Source organism: Triticum aestivum, chromosome 4A, assembly GCF_018294505.1.
Source record: "Triticum aestivum cultivar Chinese Spring chromosome 4A, IWGSC CS RefSeq v2.1, whole genome shotgun sequence".
Classification (NCBI taxonomy): domain Eukaryota; kingdom Viridiplantae; phylum Streptophyta; class Magnoliopsida; order Poales; family Poaceae; genus Triticum; species Triticum aestivum.
The window spans coordinates 567,487,839-567,505,256 of NC_057803.1; the positions used below are offsets into that span (position 1 = coordinate 567,487,839).

General features: G+C 41.7%; 1 protein-coding gene across 1 annotated transcript; it reads right to left on the reverse strand.

The window, feature by feature from the left end:
* Positions 1-1,853: 1,853 nt before the first annotated feature.
* Positions 1,854-3,916, reverse strand: LOC123082325 (uncharacterized). Its single transcript, XM_044504679.1, has 5 exons — positions 3,623-3,916; positions 3,432-3,537; positions 3,194-3,282; positions 2,530-2,641; positions 1,854-2,437 (listed from the first exon to the last, which is right to left on the reverse strand). The coding sequence occupies exons 1-5, from the start codon at positions 3,767-3,769 to the stop codon at positions 2,250-2,252; spliced, it is 642 nt and encodes a 213-aa protein (XP_044360614.1). The 5' UTR covers positions 3,770-3,916; the 3' UTR covers positions 1,854-2,249.
* Positions 3,917-17,418: the final 13,502 nt, after the last annotated feature.

Consider the following 17,418-nt stretch of genomic DNA (forward strand, 5'->3'; position numbering starts at 1 on the left):
GAAAGACTATCATTAATAGGCAGTGGGTTATCAAGAACATTTTCCATTCTAGACAAATTATCAGGTATGGAATTCTTAGCTCCCTTTCTATAAATTATATGCAAGTCAAATTCTTGTAGCAAAAGAACCCACCTAATCAACCTAAGTTTAGCATCTTTATTTTCCATAAGATATTTAATAGCAGCATGATCAATGTGAACAATTACTTTATAATCAACAATGTAAGAACTGAATTTATTACATGCAAACATAACTGCTAAAAATTATTTCTCAGTAGTAGCATAATTTCTTTGAGCATTGTCTAGAGTTTTACTAGCATAATGAATAACATTCGATTTCTTATCAACTCTTTGTCCTAGAACAACACCAACAGTATAATCAATAGCTTCACACATAATTTCAAATTGTAGGTTCCAATCAGATGGTTGAACAATGGATGCAGAGATTAATGTTTTCTTAAATATTTCAAAGGCTTCTACGCAATCATCATAAAAATGCAACATATTTTTGCAAGAGATTAGTAAGAGGCCTAGAAAATTTTATAGAAGTCTTTAATGAATCTTCTATAAAACCAACATGACCAAGAAAACTTCTTATACCTTTAATATCTTTAGGATATGTCATTTTCTCAATTGCATCAAATTTAGCTTTATCTACTTTAATACCTCGTTCAGAAATTTTATGCCCAAGCACTATACCTTCATTCACCATGAAGTGGCACTTCTCACAATTATAGAGAAGATTAGTTTCTTCATATCTCTGCAAACTCGATCAAGATTGCTTAAGCAATCATCAAAAGAAGTTTCGTAAACGGAAAAATCATCCACGAATATCTCAACAATCTTTTCATAAAAATCAGAGAATATAGCCGTCATACATCTTTGAAGATAGCAGGTGCATTACATTAACCACAAGGCATACGAAAAAAGTATGTTAAAATCTATTAACATGGGATCTAATTTCAAAGATCTTGATGCCAGAAATCGAAAGGTGAAAATGATTCATGATTTGAACGCATGGTTTAAGAAATAAAACATTTAAAAAAATCTTTAAAAAAGGAAAACTCCATGGTTGCGACAAGTGGCGTGCATGCAGTGCATCACTTGTCACCACCAGAGAAGGCGAGGGTGATCTTTGCAATGGATGCCCCTTAATTTAGTGATTTCGGGGAACGATTTCCCTCGGGGTACCTAGTGTCCAAAGGTATAAGCATATTCTGAACATCACCAAATGGGCTGGGCCCATTCACGTTTTCTCAACCTTTTTCTTCTGCTTCAACAAAGCACCAATCTAGATAGTACTCCCTCCGTTCTAAATATTTGTCTTTTTAGATATTTCAAATGGACTACCACATACGGATGTATATAGACATAGTTTAGAGTGTGGATTCACTCATTTTGCTTCGCATGTAGTCACTTATTGAAATATCTAGAAAGACAAATATTTAGAAACGGGAGTACGTCTTATTATAGAACAACCATACCGTACTATTTATTTTTGTTGCGGAAACACTAATAGATTGTCGAATCAACTAGCGGCAAAGGATTAATTGGGATAGTCAAATTTGAGTTGCAAAAATATATATTCTGTATCAACGACACATAACAATAGTTCAACTATTTTCATTTGTCATTTGGATTTTAAACAGATTATGAGAAAACTCATTCGGATACGGCATGAAGAAAATGCAAAAAATATTTGGACCATGAGTTACTTTATTTTACATAGAGGGAGAAAGGGGTGGGTTTGAAGATGTTCTTTTACTATCTAAAATAATTGAAGCTTTGAAAAGATGTTGATAATATTCGATAGTTGCCTCAACTATTGTAGTTTGGTGTAACGTACTACCTCTGTAAACAAATGTAGGAAGTTTTTGCACTAAACGCGCACGCGCGCGCACAAGGGAAGTTAAGCACTACAAGAGGAGAGAATGAACTCCAACAAAAGGAAACCAATAATCCAATCAATCTAGAAAAGAGTACTCCCTCTATCCAGAATTAGTTGTCGCTCAAACAGATGTATCTAACACTATTTACGGACGGAGGAAGTATGTCCCATGGCACATCGTTCTGATCGACATCCTCCGTAGTACTCCCTCCGTTCGGAATTACTTGTCTCGGAAATGGATGTACGTTCTACATACATCCATTTCCGAGACAAGTAATTCCGAAAGGAGGGAGTAACTATGTAGTTCCCTGCAGTGCCTTTTATGTCACCAGCAGTTCAGACAATCAGGCATATTAGTGTCCTCAGGGTTGCTCTTTTGGGCCAGGGGATCCACCTCCCGTCCCCAGTATGCCAGTGGTGAAAGGTTCAACGGACGTTCGCAAACTTTCTGGCCCTTCTGCAGTAATCCTCTTGCACAATGCATCACAGTTACTTATTACTTCAGTTAACCTGCCCTTCAATTCACCAACTTCCACCTGCAGTGGATGAACTGCGAATAATTCATAATGCAATGTCAATGAATAGTTCCAGCTTCTCCATTGATTGTTCTATATCTATCTAATAAAACACTGCATTTGTTACCTTCAGCAAGATTGTGAGAGGTTGATCTCATCGAAGAAACAGAGTAATTGAACCGCTGGAGAAGTTTAACAGCCAATGCATCTGCCGTTTCTATCTTATTTTCTAGCTCTCCCTGCAATACATAAGAGCTCCTCTCTATAAAATGGTTGACAATGGAAGGCATGAATTGCAAATTTTACAATATCAAATCTCTTCAACTATGTTCTAAGTAATGGATAATTACCATGAGCACTTAGAATTGGTCAGTTAAGTTATGTATTGTACTTTCTAAGAGTATCCTTCAATATCTATTCTACTCTACAAGCATAGTGCGGTGCCAATGGTTTTATTAACTTGAATGGAGGGTTGTAGCAAAACCATCAGTTTAACATGTGATAGAAATATGACACAGGTGCTAAAATTCGCATCTCGAGAAACCAAGCTATGAACATCCTAAGTGTCAGCAAACAGAACAAGCACCAATTCATGAAGGATTATGTTATCTCCGACAGGAACAGAAGAAGATTTCTCAGCATTGATGAGTAGCCTGAAAGCGCTATATCCTATCCAATTGCCACAATATAGCATGAGATGAGACGCAATTGCTTCCATAAGTTAAGTGAGAAATATCTTCTGCAAGTTACTGTCTCTTTATAAACAACATCAAAACAAATTTTGTACCTACCTGTCTTCCACTGATTTCCTTGGCCATCTCTTCTTGCCATTCACGGTACATAGCAAAAAGCTCAAACATCAGATTTGGACTCAAATTGCCTACAGATAATCACCAAGAAATGGATGAGCTCGTGCCAACACCTATGATAGATCCAACTCACTTGCTGCTAATTTTGGTCAGAGTATAGGTTTCCACAACGTCTTCTTCCCAATACTCTGACCAAAATTGCAGCATGCCGCTTACTCACCAGAGGCCGCCGAGGAGGAGCCGGAGGGTTTCCGTACAAGAATATCAGTGAAGCTGGTCTCCGTCTCCGAGCCCGCCGCTGGCTGACCGCTCAACAGCGGCGGGGCCTTCAAAATCCCCAATCAAAATACTAAAATTAGCAGTAAAAAAACCACAGCGAGGAGAAAAGGACCGATGGATTCGTTTTCTTACGATGGTAAGTGACCGGATGCGGCGGAGGAGAGGGTCTTCGTTCGCGGCGTCGCGCCGGCCGTCGGATACCGTCGTGATCTCGTCCGCCCACTGCGGTCGCTGCTGCTGCGGCGGCTGCCTGGCCGGGAGAGACTCGGAAGCCCCCATGGGATGGGAGTTCGGTCGTGGCGGGGCCTATGAAGGAGAGGAAGGCGGGGAGCGCCCGGCGGGAGAAGCTGCCGGAGTTGGACGGAGGAGGCAACACCGCCACGGGGTCGCAGGCTTGCAGGGCCTATATCTCGCCTTCATCGAGTCCACCAGCTTCAGAGTTGCTGAAGGGGGAGCCAGATGGGCTGGCCCACACGCACGGCAGGCCACGGCCTTTTATGTTTTTTCTTTATACTTTATTTTGTAATTTTCATAATACTTTAAAATATGTTACAAAAAACACTCTTGAACACACATTTTAGAAATGTTGAACAAGCATTTGAAAAATATTGAATACGTATTAAAAATGTTGAACAATTATTTAAAAATGTTGAACAAGCATTCGGACAATGTTGAATGTGTATATAAAAAATGTTGATCACCTATTAAAAGAATGATGATTTTTTGTTCATGTATATAAAAATGTTAATTAAGCATTTAAAAAAATTGAAGAAGTATTTAAAAAATGTTAATCAAGCATTTGTGAGATGTTAAATGTGTATAGAAAATATATTGGTCATGTATTACATAAACTAGCAAGGTACACGTGCATTGCACGCATGAGATTTGTCAACCAAATTATCAATAAATACCACATTATAGCATGTAAGCTTTGAGTCATATATATGCAATGTAGATGTTTGTTAATTCTTATAGTTCATCTCATTCAAAATCAATTAGTTTTTATAAAAAAAACTAATCTATTTTAAGATTCATGGAATTGCGTGTTGTAAAGTATAAAGTAAAAAAACAAATAATGATGATTCATCTAGAAAAAAATGGCAATTATGATACGGTAGATTTTAGAACAAATGAGAAGTGCTTGTGTTTTGAGGTTTGTGCATTCTGCTTAAATTCAACGATGGAGCCTTCTAGATTGTACATGTGGCAAAATCTGGTGGAATGTAGATGATATCCAACGGCCAGTAGTGCTTGGATTTGCCATCTCTGCACCGTCGGATTGGTTTCATCCAACGACCATCTTTCAAAAGTATTCACACACTGTATAGGGGTATAGATGATGAATATTTTTTATCATGTATTTTAAAATGTTAATCAAGCATTTAAAAAAAGTTGAACAAGTGTTTGAAAAATGTTAATCAAGCGTTTGGAAAATATTAAATGTGTATAGAAAAAATGTTGACCATGTATTCAAAAAGTTTTAATATTTTTATTTTAAAACCATTAGTCAAGCATTTAAAAAATGTTTAAACATATATAAAATGTGTTAACCATGTACTAAATAAGTTGAAAATATTTAGGAAAAATGTTCACCATCTATTCAAAAAATGTATAGAAATAGAAATAAGACAGAGAAAAAAGAAAATAAAAAATAAAACTAAAGAAGCAAATACAGAAGGGAAACCAAAAAAAGAGAAAGAAAACAAAGAAAAAGAAGAAAGAAAAGAAATATGGATAGAAACAATGAAAAACAAAGAGAAACCAAAACAAGAAACAAGAAAAAACGAAGTACAACAACAAAAAAAGAAACAGAAGAAGAAATAAGAAAATCAAACAAAAAACGGAGAAAACAAAACAAAAACAAAAATCCCTGCTATTTTCCTTCTAGTAGATCGCGGCCTGCTTATAAACATGAACATGCTGTTAGCTCAATGGCAACACGTTGGGCTTTTGGTTTTGGGAAGGCTTAAAATTTACGCATCCAGACCCAATAAGAATACCACTCGCGATAGGTGGCTATATGGCGTAATGGGCCGCGAGCCCACTCTGGCGATACATGGCACACTCTACTGAGCAGTTTTTTTTGGTTTGTTCATTTTTCTAGTCGATTTTGCTCCAAAACCTGGTTGTGTGAACTTTTCTTAAAAAGACTATAAATATATAAGGATCTATTAAAAATAGGAAATGGTTAAGAAACACAATTTGTTAAAAAAATATTCACTATGGCCTAAAAATATAGTCTATATTAGAAAAGTGTAGTGTATCATCGTCATCTCTACGTTTAATGCAGCAGTTGGTGAATAGTCTCCACGGTTTATTTTTACTGGTTTTTTTCGCTGGCTTTTTTGTCTCTCCTCCCACCACCCCCTCCCACCCTGGTCCATCAGTTTATTTTTCTCTCCACTCTTTATTACAACCAGAACTTTCCTAATGTATAACAAATCACGGATCTAACTTTCTTAAATTATGCAAATCAATCGATTCCTTTTATTGGTTCAATTTATCTTAGAAAACAAATAACAGATTTTCAGAAAACAAATAATATATTTTAATCTAACTTTTCCAACTTATCTAAATCAATCGATTTCTCTCATTAGTGAAATTTGTTTTAGGAAACAAATAACAGACACGTCACAAACTTTCCTCCCAATAAATAGTTTCTTAACATTTGCAAACTTTCTTAATCAGACACGTCACAAACGGGCAGGTACTGATATCACGTTACCAAATAATAAAACCCTATTTGCATAGAAATCAGTTCAAAATCATAACTTTTCTAAATTTTTACCTTTCCTTGATAACAACCAATATTTCCTATGTTTTACACCTATAGAAGGAAATCATCCCTCCATCAATATTAGCAATTTTTTTGAATGAGATCTTCAGGTTATGATTTTTTTTTGCGATTCTTTCCAATTGTGACCTCTCCTTCCGCTCCGGCTCCTTCTCGCATAAACACCTCCACCACAGCCAGCTGACGCCACCCCATACCTCTTGCCTCTCCACACCTTCTCTGTCACCTCATTCTCGTACTCCATCGACAATCCCTCCGCCATGTTTGTCCATGGCGGTGTCGAGGACATGGCGCAGCAGCGTACCAGCGGTAGAGCAGCGCATAGCAGAAGGAAGCAACACGGAGCAGGCGAGGGCAAGCGGCCGATGTGGCTGAGGAGGCGGCCGGCAGAAGATGGCCGTGACAGGAGGGGGCGCGAGGCAGGGGCGCGACTGCGGGGCGCACGAAGGGATAGGCGGCAGCAGACGGGGCGAGCGCAGCTAGCAAGAGTGTGGCGCGTGGCCAGGGTGCGCGGGTCACAGTGGTGCGGTGGCTGCGGCGAGCGCGACGGCAGTGGAGGGCGCGATCGACACGGTGTGGCACAGGCGTCCATATATGCTTTAAGGGTGTTGAGGTCATTATAGGAGTATTTAGATTGATGAAGTTTCTATCTGCTCTTTCTTTTTGTAAGGATTTCTCAAAATTGTCGATGAGTATTTAAATGATGAAGTTTCTATTTGGTATCACTTCATGTGAGGATATCCCAAAATTACCAAATCTAATATTATTTTAGCATGGCCTTTGGAAGTTCATGTGCACGTATTTTAGTGTATGACCCAATCTCATATTTTCTTCAAATTTATAGTGAAATGATGTTTCAATCAAGGTCGTTCTATATTGACCTACCTTGTGAAAAATATGCATAATGATTGTCTGTGTTTCTGATAAGCTGGAGCAGATGCACGATTGTACATGTACCGAATAAATGATGATGCAGGACCGCTTGTGGTTGTTTTTAGGGCACATAGTGTTGGCGTGGGGATTTTTTCATATGTTCTATACTAAGAATTTTTCATCTTATGCTTTGTACTAAGTTGGTTTTATAACTTGTGTGCTTATTTCACTAATGCATGCAGGAGTATCAAACAGTGATGGTGTGTTCTGTATACGATTTTGTTTGCTCCAATTCTATATATTCTCACGAGTAGATGAGGTGTAAGCATGTGCAATGTAGTTCCTTTTTCTACATATGGTGATTGATTTCTTCTTTGGTAACCCAACTAACGATGGTAATCAATCTTCAAATGCCAAAACCAATGTCACTTGATATGTATGAGAATATTAAATGTAATATTAACATAACTGATATTAAACTCTTAAAGTTAATGTGGCCCCGTTGCAACGCACGGGCGTTCTTCTAGTCATCGCTAATATTAAAGAGGAGTTGGTAGTCTCGCCTCACCTCCTCCTCCAGTCCTCCTGATGCTGGGTTTTCCTATTTTTTTCTCAATCGTTCTCACCATGAGTTTCCACTTTTTGGTCTTTTCCTCTTAGTTTGTTCGCCTCTACGTTATCAATTCTTACCAATTTTCTCATAAGCTGCCAGTTCGTGGAAAACAATTAACACTTGCCAATATTCTCATAAGTTGACAATTCTTAGAGAACAGTCAATACTTATAATTTTCAACTAAATGATATGCATCCAATTTTTGTTTGTTCCCTCTTTATTCATTCGCATCCCCATTAAGGCTTTGTTCGGTTAATCCTCTCTCCAAGAGGATTGGAGGGGATTGGCAGGGATTGATTCATATTTTGACTTAGAAGAGGTTTAAATCCCTCTCAAACCCCTTCAATCCATTCGGATTCACCCGCAACCGAACAAGGCCTAACGAATCATCATCACTTACCAATTTTCTCATAACTTGCCAACTCTTATAAAACAATCAACGCTTACCAAATCGTTTCAGCTGTTTTGGTCACCCGACCTTCCGTAAGAGATAAGAGTGCACTTCCCAGTTTCTTGCTCCTCTTACGATCCTCGCATACAAAACCATGAAAGAGAAAACGAAGTGGGAACAAGAAAAGAGAAAAAAGGTCGTGGAGAATCTGATCTGCATGTACCATCTGTTGAAGGAAAATGGAAGACACACACGAGATCGTCCACACAAAAAAGGCCACGCAAGATCAACTTGCCCGCTCGCCTTCCTCTTCTGTTTTGATCCCTTCTATCCCGTCACTACAACACACTCCTTCTCCCCAATGCGCGAGAAGTAGACCCGCTGAGGCGAGGTTGGGCATCCCAAAAGAGGTCGGATAGCATCGCCCGAGACCCCCCGAACGTCGGAAGTCTCCAGCTCGCACACGCAAGCATCAAGGTGACACTGTCAAGCACGAGCAATGCAGGAGATCGATCGATGGTGAAAATCGTGGATGTCGCCTAGAAGGGGGAGGGGATAAATAGACGTTTTAAGATAATTATGGTTTAGGCTTGAACAAATGTGAAATAAACCTAGCGGTTAATTTATCAAGCACAAAACCTAAAACAATTAGGCTCACCTATGTGCACCAACAACTTAAGCTAAGCAAGATAAGCAACTATGTAATAGCAAGATATATGTCAAGAAACAATATGGCTATCACAAAATAAAGTGCATAAGTAAAAGGGCTCGGGTAAAAGATAACCGAGGCACGCGGAGACGACGATGTATCCCGAATTTCACACCCTTGCAGATGCTAATATCCGTTTGGAGCGGTGTGGAGGCACAATGCTCCCCAAGAAGGCACTAGGGCCCCCGTAATCTTCTCACGCCCTTGCACAATGCAAGATGCCGTGATTTCACTAAGGGACCCTTGAGGGCGGTCACCGAACCCGTATAAATGACAACCCTTGGAGGCGGTATCCGAACTCGTACACTTTGGCAACCCTTGGGGGCGGTCACCGGAACCCGTCAAATTACTTGGGGCGATCTCCACAACCTAATTGGAGACCCCGACGCTTGCTCGGAGCTTTACACCACAATGATTAAGCTCCGAACACCACCAACCGTCTAGGGCACCCAAGCACCCAAGAGGAACAAGCTCAAGGGTACCAAGCACCCAAGAGTAATAAGCTTCTCAACTTGTAACTTTCATGTATCATCATGGAGAACTCAAACCGATGCACCAAATGCAATGGCAAGGGCACACGGAGTGCCCAAGTCCTCTCTCAAATCCCACCGAAGCAACTAATGCTAGGGAGGAAAATGAGATGAAAAACAAGAAGGAGAACACCAAGAACTTCAAGATCTAGATCCAAGGGGTTCCCCTCACATAGAGGAGAAAGTGATTGGTGGAAATGTGGATCTAGATCTCCTCTCTTTTTTCCCTTAAAAAACTAGTAAGAATCCATAGAGGGATTGAGATTTAGCAACCTCGAAGAAGGTCAACAATTAAGGAAGAACATGAGCTCAAAGGATAAGATTGAATGGGGAAGAAGACCCTCTTTTATAGGAGCTCCCGAATCCAACCGTTATGTGCTCAGTCCGCGCGCGAGCGGTACTACCGCTCAGGGGAGTGGTACTACCGCCCGGGTGATAGAACACGGAGAGCGGAGCAAAACAGAGTGCGAGGCAGAACCGTATGAGCGGCACTACCACTGGAGCCAGCGGTACTACCGTTGGTCGCAGCGGTACTGTCGCTTGGCCCAGCAGTACTACCGCTGGGACCGCGCACAGCGCCTACCACGAGCACAGGGAGAAGGAGTAGAGAGGAGGGCCATTGAGCGGTACTAGGGGCGGTGGTAGCCGCGATACTACCGCAAACGAGCGGTACTACCGCTCCTACTGCCGCTCCTACTGCCGCTGAACCCAACACGAGAAAACTACGTCTCGAGTCGAGACGGTACCAATGCGGAATCGGAGCCGCACTACCGCTTATGGCCATAGGCGGTACTACCGCTGTGGGACAGCGGTACTACCGCTGTGGGACAGCGGTACTACTGCTTGTGGTGATACGCTGTAGTGCCGCTCCGGCACAGCGGTACTACCGCTGGCGCCATCCTTATGCCACTTCCACGAAAACAAGTATACTCCAAGGAAAACCAGAACTGCCAAAACTTCTGCAAATGAGCTCTGAATTGAGCAAACTCAAGCTTGTTGGATACAAGACGACGAGTAGCATCAAAACAGCATAACAAATAGAGGAGTGAAACCTCCAAAAAGGAACAACCGACATAACCTCCAACATCGAAAATATCATAGAAGATGCACGTGAACTCCGTTTTCGATGAAAACGAGCTTGTCATGAAAATGACCATAAGCTCCAAATCTCACAAGGAGAAGAACCAAAAAAGATGATGCAAGGATGCAATGGTTTGAGCTCTCTACGAACGATACGATCAAGCTACTCATCGAGAGCCCCCCTTGATAGTATGGCTATTGATCCTATAACCCGGTCTCCCAACTACCACCATGAGACCAGAAAAGTAGAAAACCTATCAAGGGCAAACCTTTGGCTTGCACATGGTCCACTTGAGCTAGATGATGATGATCTTGACTCCCTCAAGTTGGACCACCTTTCTTGATTGCGTTGGCTCGATGAAGACTAGTTGATTGCTCCCCATACTCCATTATGGGTGAGCCACTCTTCGGCACATCTTCATAAATCCATTGTTACCATAATGGACGGCAAGCTTCAAGCATTTGATCTCTTCATGATGCTCCACTTGAACTTGCACATCGCAACCTTGAATCTTTCAAATTCTCTTCATTTGGATGATGTCTTGAAGGTAGACATGAATGATCACACAATCTTCTTCTTCAAGACATGCTTGCAATAAGCTCAACACTCACGTGACCAATCTTTAGATAATTCCTTGAATATCACCTTGGTCAACACAAACTCTCCTTGAAACCAACACATGTACTTCAAGAAAAGCCTATGGACAAAACCTTCAAATATAACTCAAGGCAACCATTAGTCCATAGAGATTGTCATCAATTACCAAAACCAAACATGGGGCACCGCATTGTTCTTTCAGATGGGACGCTGGGGGTTGGGGCATCCTGATCAGCTTGTCATTCACCGCCCTCGTTTTTAATAAGTGCGTGAAAGCACAAGTGCTCCCTGAGTGATTTTGTTAATTAATGTCAACATAGCTCTTGTTGGACTAATACCTTTATCTAGTATATTTCAGATGAGTTCAGCAGTGTAGTGGCATGGACAAGAGGATGTGGAACCCCTTCAAGAAGCCAAGGACAAGGATTGGCAAAAGCTCAAGACTCTACATTTTCATTTTAGTGATCCAAGATCACATTGAGTCCATAGGAAAGCCAATACTATTAAAAGGGGATGAGGTGTTGCTTAATGGCTTGCTTGCTCAAAGTGCTTAGTGATATGCTCCAAAGCCCTCAACCACTTTCTCATTTCCACATATGTCCCAAACCAAAAGTCAAACTCGGCCCCACCGATTTGATCTATCCGGCGCCACCGAGTTCACTTGACATAGCCACTGCCAGAAACCCTAGTCAATTCGATCTCACCGATGGGATCTCGGTCTCACCGAGATGGGCTTGCAAACTCTCTGTTACCTGTTGCAATAATTTCGGTCTCACCGTGATATGCAATTGGACCCACCGAGTTTCCTTGACCAACTCTCTGTTTTGCTTATTACCAAAACCGGTCCCCTCGAGTTTGTGTAATCGGTCAAACCGAGTTGAGGTTTTACCCTAACCCTAGCACATCGGTCCCACCGAGTTGATCATATCGGTCCCATCGAAAACTCTAACGTTCACATTTTGAACCATATCGGTCTGACCGAGTTTCTCGATTCAATCCCACCGAGTTTGGTGAATTGTGTGTAACGGCTAGTTTTTGTGTGGAGGCTATATATACCCCTCCACCCATCCTCCATTCATGGGGAGAGCCATCAGAGCGTGCCTACACTTCTACTGTTCATTTTCTAAGAGAGAACCACCTACTCATGTGTTGAGACCAAGATATTCCATTCCAACCACAAGAATCTTGATCTCTAGCCTTCCCCAAGTTGCTTTCCACTCAAATCATCTTTCCACCAAATCCAAATCTGTGAGAGAGAGTTGAGTGTTGGGGAGACTATCATTTGAAGCACAAGAGCAAGGAGTTAATCATCAACACACCATCTATTACCTTTTGGAGAGTGGTGTCTCCTAGATTGGTTAGGTGTCACTTGGGAGCCTCCGTCAAGATTGTGGAGTTGAACCAAGGAGTTTGTAAGGGCAAGGAGATCGCCTACTTCGTGAAGATCTAACCAAGTGAGGCAAGTTCTTCATGGGCGATGGCCATGGTGGGATAGACAAGGTTGCTTCTTCGTGGGTGGAGCCCTCCGTAGACTCGCGCAACCGTTACCCTTCGTGGGTTTGAAGTCTCCATCAACGTGGATGTATGGTAGCACCACCTATCGGAACCACGCCAAAAATCTCCGTGTCTCCAATTGTGTCTGCACACTCCAATCCCATCTCTTTACTTTCTTGCAACTTGCATGCTTTACTTTTCACTGCTCATATACTCTTGCTATGCTTGCTTGAAATGTATTGTGAATGTTTAAACTTGTGCTAAAACTCCACCTTAACTTAAAATTTTAAAAACTTCTACTTTTCTTTGTTGAGGGTCTAATTCCCCCCCTCTAGACACCTCTTCTCGATCCTTTCAATTGGTATCAGAGCATTGTTCTCCATTGCTTTGGTTTAATCACCATTGGAGGAAGATGGATGAGTCTACGTTGGGGAGTCTTAGACGTAGAGTGCCTATACTTGATGGAGAGTTCTTTCATGAGTGAAAAAAATGAGATGCTTGAGATTTTTGATGAATATCACTTGAACAAGTACATTACTAGCCCTTGTGCACCCCTTGTTGACCCTTTGCATCCTACCCTTGATAAGTCTATTGACATGATTCACAACCTCAGAACTGTCAATCTTATTACTAGAGGTTTGCCTAGAAATTTGTTTAGTTGCTTGCCTGCTCTTGATTGTGCCTCACTTATCTAATGAATCACTCTCTCTAGGAATTGATCAATCACAAGACGATGTTGAACATGGATACTATGATGAGGATGATGATAGTAACTTTGATCTCGATGAGTCTATGAGACACTTTGGTCTTATGGCTAATCTTCGCGGCTACATGGCTGGAGGAAAGGAATGGGTTCTTGATAGTGGATGTACCGATCACATGACCGGAGACAAGGATATGTTTCGTGAGCTTGCTGAAAACAACGGCCCTCGAAAGTATGCCACTTTTGGTGACAACTCAAAGGGTAAGGTGGTTGGCCTTGCTAAGTTGGCCATCTCACATGATAGCTCCATACAAAATGTTATGCTCGTTGAATCCCTTGGCTATAATTTATTTTCCGTATCTAGACTTGCTGACTTTGGTTTCAATGTCCTATTTACTGAAGTAGATTGCCAAGTGTTTTGTAAAGATAATCATAAAATGGTCTTTACTGGTATACATAGAGGTGATCTATACATTGTTGATTTCACTAAAAAGGCTCAACCTAGAACTTTCTTAATTGCTAAATCGTCTAAAGGTTGATTGTGGCATAGAAGGTTAGGTCATGTGGGCATGCGAAATCTTGATAAGCTTATTAAAGGTGATCATATCCTTGGAGTGAAAGATGTTATATTTGACAAGGATAGACTGTGCAGTGCTTGTCAAGCAGGAAAACAAGTTGGAGGAAGTCACCTCGAGAAGACCGCTCGAGCTACTTCATATGGATCTCTTTGGTCCCAATGCCTATAAAAGTCTCGGTGGAAACTCATTTGTTCTAGTCATAGTCGATGATTTTTCAAGATTTACGTGGGTGTTCTTTCTTGATGATAAATCACAGGTCCAAAAGATCTTCAAGAACCTCGCTAGGAAGGCCCAAAATCAATTTGAAGTGAAGATCAAGAAGGTTCGCAGCGACAACGGGACAGAGTTCAAGAACACAAATGTGATACCTTCATTGACGAAGAAGGGATTTCACATGAGTACTCAGCTACGTACACACCTCAACAAAATGGAGTTGTTGAAAGGAAGAACTGGACTCTTATTGAGATGGAGAGAACGATGCTTGATGAGTACAAGACGCCAAAATACTTTTGGGCGGAAGCGGTTGAGACAGCTTGTCATGCAACAAATCGCTTATATCTTCACAAGCTACTCGGCAAGACGGCATATGAGATTCTCACCGGTTACAAACCCCAAGTTGGATACTTTCGAGTATTCGACTCAAAGTGTTACATTCTTGATAAGCATCATCGTTCTAAATTTGCTCCTAAATCTCATGAGGGTTTCCTACTCAGTTATTGCTCAAACTCTCACACCTAACGTGTCTACAACAATTTTACCCGAAAGGTTGAGGAGATGGTAGATGTGAAGTCTGATGAATCTAACGGCTCGCAAGTAGAGCAATTGCCAATTGATGTAGGAGACAAAGATCCTTCGAAAGCAATCCAATACTTGTCTATTGGCAAGATTTGTCCAACGAAGGTGAAGGAGAGTACCTTGTATGTCCAAGTGGAAGCTTCTACCTCATGACAAGGTGAACCAAGAGTTGACACGGAGGCATCCACAAGTGGGACACACCAAGATGAAAAAAACAAGGAAGTACACCAAGATGAACCTCATCAAGCTCCTTCTCCACCTCAACAAGAGAATGACAACGTCAACAATGAAGAAGACCAAGAGGAGGAACAAGATGATGAAGAAGATGGTCCACCCGACCCATACAAAAGCTCTCATGAGTTAGAGCAAGATTCATAAGAGGCCACCCCGTCAAGCAAATCTTCAATGATACCCAAACCGGGAGAATCACTCGCTCTAAAACTCTTTTGGCAAATTTTTGTGAACATTATTCATTCATCTCTAGCATTGAACCTATGAAGCTTGAAGAAGCGTTGGAAGATCCGGATTGGATAAATTGCATGCACGAAGGGCTACACAACTTCGAGAGGAACCAAGTGTGGACATTGGTTGAGAAGCCCGACAACAACCACAACATCATCGGTACCAAATGGGTGTTTCGCAACAAGCAAGACGAAGATGGACAAGTCGTTCGCAACAAAGCACGTCTCGTCGCCCAAGGCTACACTCAAGTCGAAGGTATGGACTATGGTGAGACATATGCCCCCGTTGCTAGACTTGAGTCTATTCACATCTTACTTGCCTATGATAATCACCATGATATTACCTTGTACCAAATGGACATTAAAAGTACTTTTCTAAATAGTGAAATTGAGGAGGAAGTTTATGTTAAACAACCTCCCGACTTTGTTAATCCTAAGAAACCTGACCATGTTTACAAACTTCACAAAGCTCTTTATGGTCTTAAACAAGCTCCTTGAGTGTGGTATAAATGCTTGGCCAAGTTCCTTATTGAAAAAGGCTTTGAGATTGGAAAAATTGATTCTACTCTTTTTACTAAAAGGGTTAATGGTGAATTGTTTGTGTGCAAAATTTATGTTGATGATATTATATTTGGTTCAACTAACCCTCATTTTAGTGAAAAGTTTGGAAAGCTAATGTCGGAGAAGTTCGATATGTCTATGATGAGTGAACTCAAGTTCTTTCGTGGGTTGCAAATCAAGCAAACTAAGGAGGGTACCTTTGTTTCCCGAACAAAGTATACCAAGGACTTATTCAAGAAGTTCAACATGCAAGAATGCAAAGGTATGAATACTCCCATGCCTACTAGTGGACATCTTGACTTGACTAAGGATGGCAAACCGGTTGACCAAAAGGTTTACCGGTCTATGAATGGCTCATTGTTATATCTATGTGCCCCCCGTCTTGGTATTATGCTCAGTGTCTGCATGTGTGCATGATATCAAGCGGCCCCCAAAGAATGTCATCTTAAGGTTGTGAAAAGGATAGTGAGATACTTAATTCATACACCAAATTTTGGCATTTGGTATCCTAAGAGGTCCTATTTTGATCTTGTTGGCTATTCCGACTCGGACTATGCCGGTGACAAGGTTGATAGAAAGTCCACTTCGGGTACTCGTCAATTTCTTGGTAGATCTCTTGTGTCTTGGTCCTCCAAGAAGCAAAACTCGGTATCCTTATCCACCGCCGAAGCGGAATACATTGCCGCCAGTTCATGTTGTGCTCAATTACTTTGGATGACCAAACTCTTAAAGTTTATGGGATCTATGTGAAACATGTTCCATTGCTTTGTGACAATGAAAGTACTATTAAGATTGATCATAATCCCGTGCAACATTCTCGAACTAAGCATATTGAAGTTCGTCATCATTACATTTGAGATCATGTTGCTAAAGGAGACATTGATCTTAAGCATGTTCGTACTGATAAGCAAATGGCAGATATATTCACCAAACCGCTTGATGAGAAAGTATTTTGCCGTTTGAGAGGTGAATTGAACATCATTGATGCTTCAAACTTGGAGTAGAAACTCCATTTGGATACATGCATGGCATGAGCCTTTGACTAATCCTTGATATTTCTCTCATGATGATGATCGTATGTCTTGGATATACTTGTACCCTTCCATGCTATCTAACCCTTGTAGGTACTTGGATGAGCTCGAATTCATGATATTGCAACTCACTCACACCTTAAGCAATCTCTACAATGCCAAGTCTCTACAATATGGTGGTTGAAGACAAGGAAGCATGAAATCCTTCAACATATCCTTTGACAATTTATTTATATCAAATTTCACTTGATATCAAATTTCATGATTGTCATTTTGGATACACAAGTGCTCTTCGCCTTCCCCTCGATCCTGTGCTCGTCTCCGTTAGCCCAGAGTTGTCGCGTGACTTGCGTCACCTTCTCCTCCTCTCGCTGATGCCACTCGTCGTCGGGCGCCATGGACAGGTGTCCACCGGCGGAGCCCGAAACCCCCCTCGCCGCTCGCCTATAAATGGAGCCACCCCCAGCCTCCTCGAGCACCATCCAGCACTCCCACACACTCCACAATCGCGTAGGAAGCCGGAGCCTGGCCGGGCAGGCCTCGGGCCGCTGTCCCCGAGTTCGAGCTTGCCGGCGATCCCCTCTGGTCGCCTCGGTAGCTCTAGCCCCTCAGCCTCTCTCTGGCAAGGCCGTCTCGCCTGTTTGGAGCCCCTGGAGTGGCCTCCGCTCGCCGTCTTCCTCAACTCCGGCAACCACCGTGTTCTGCCTCCACTTGCGA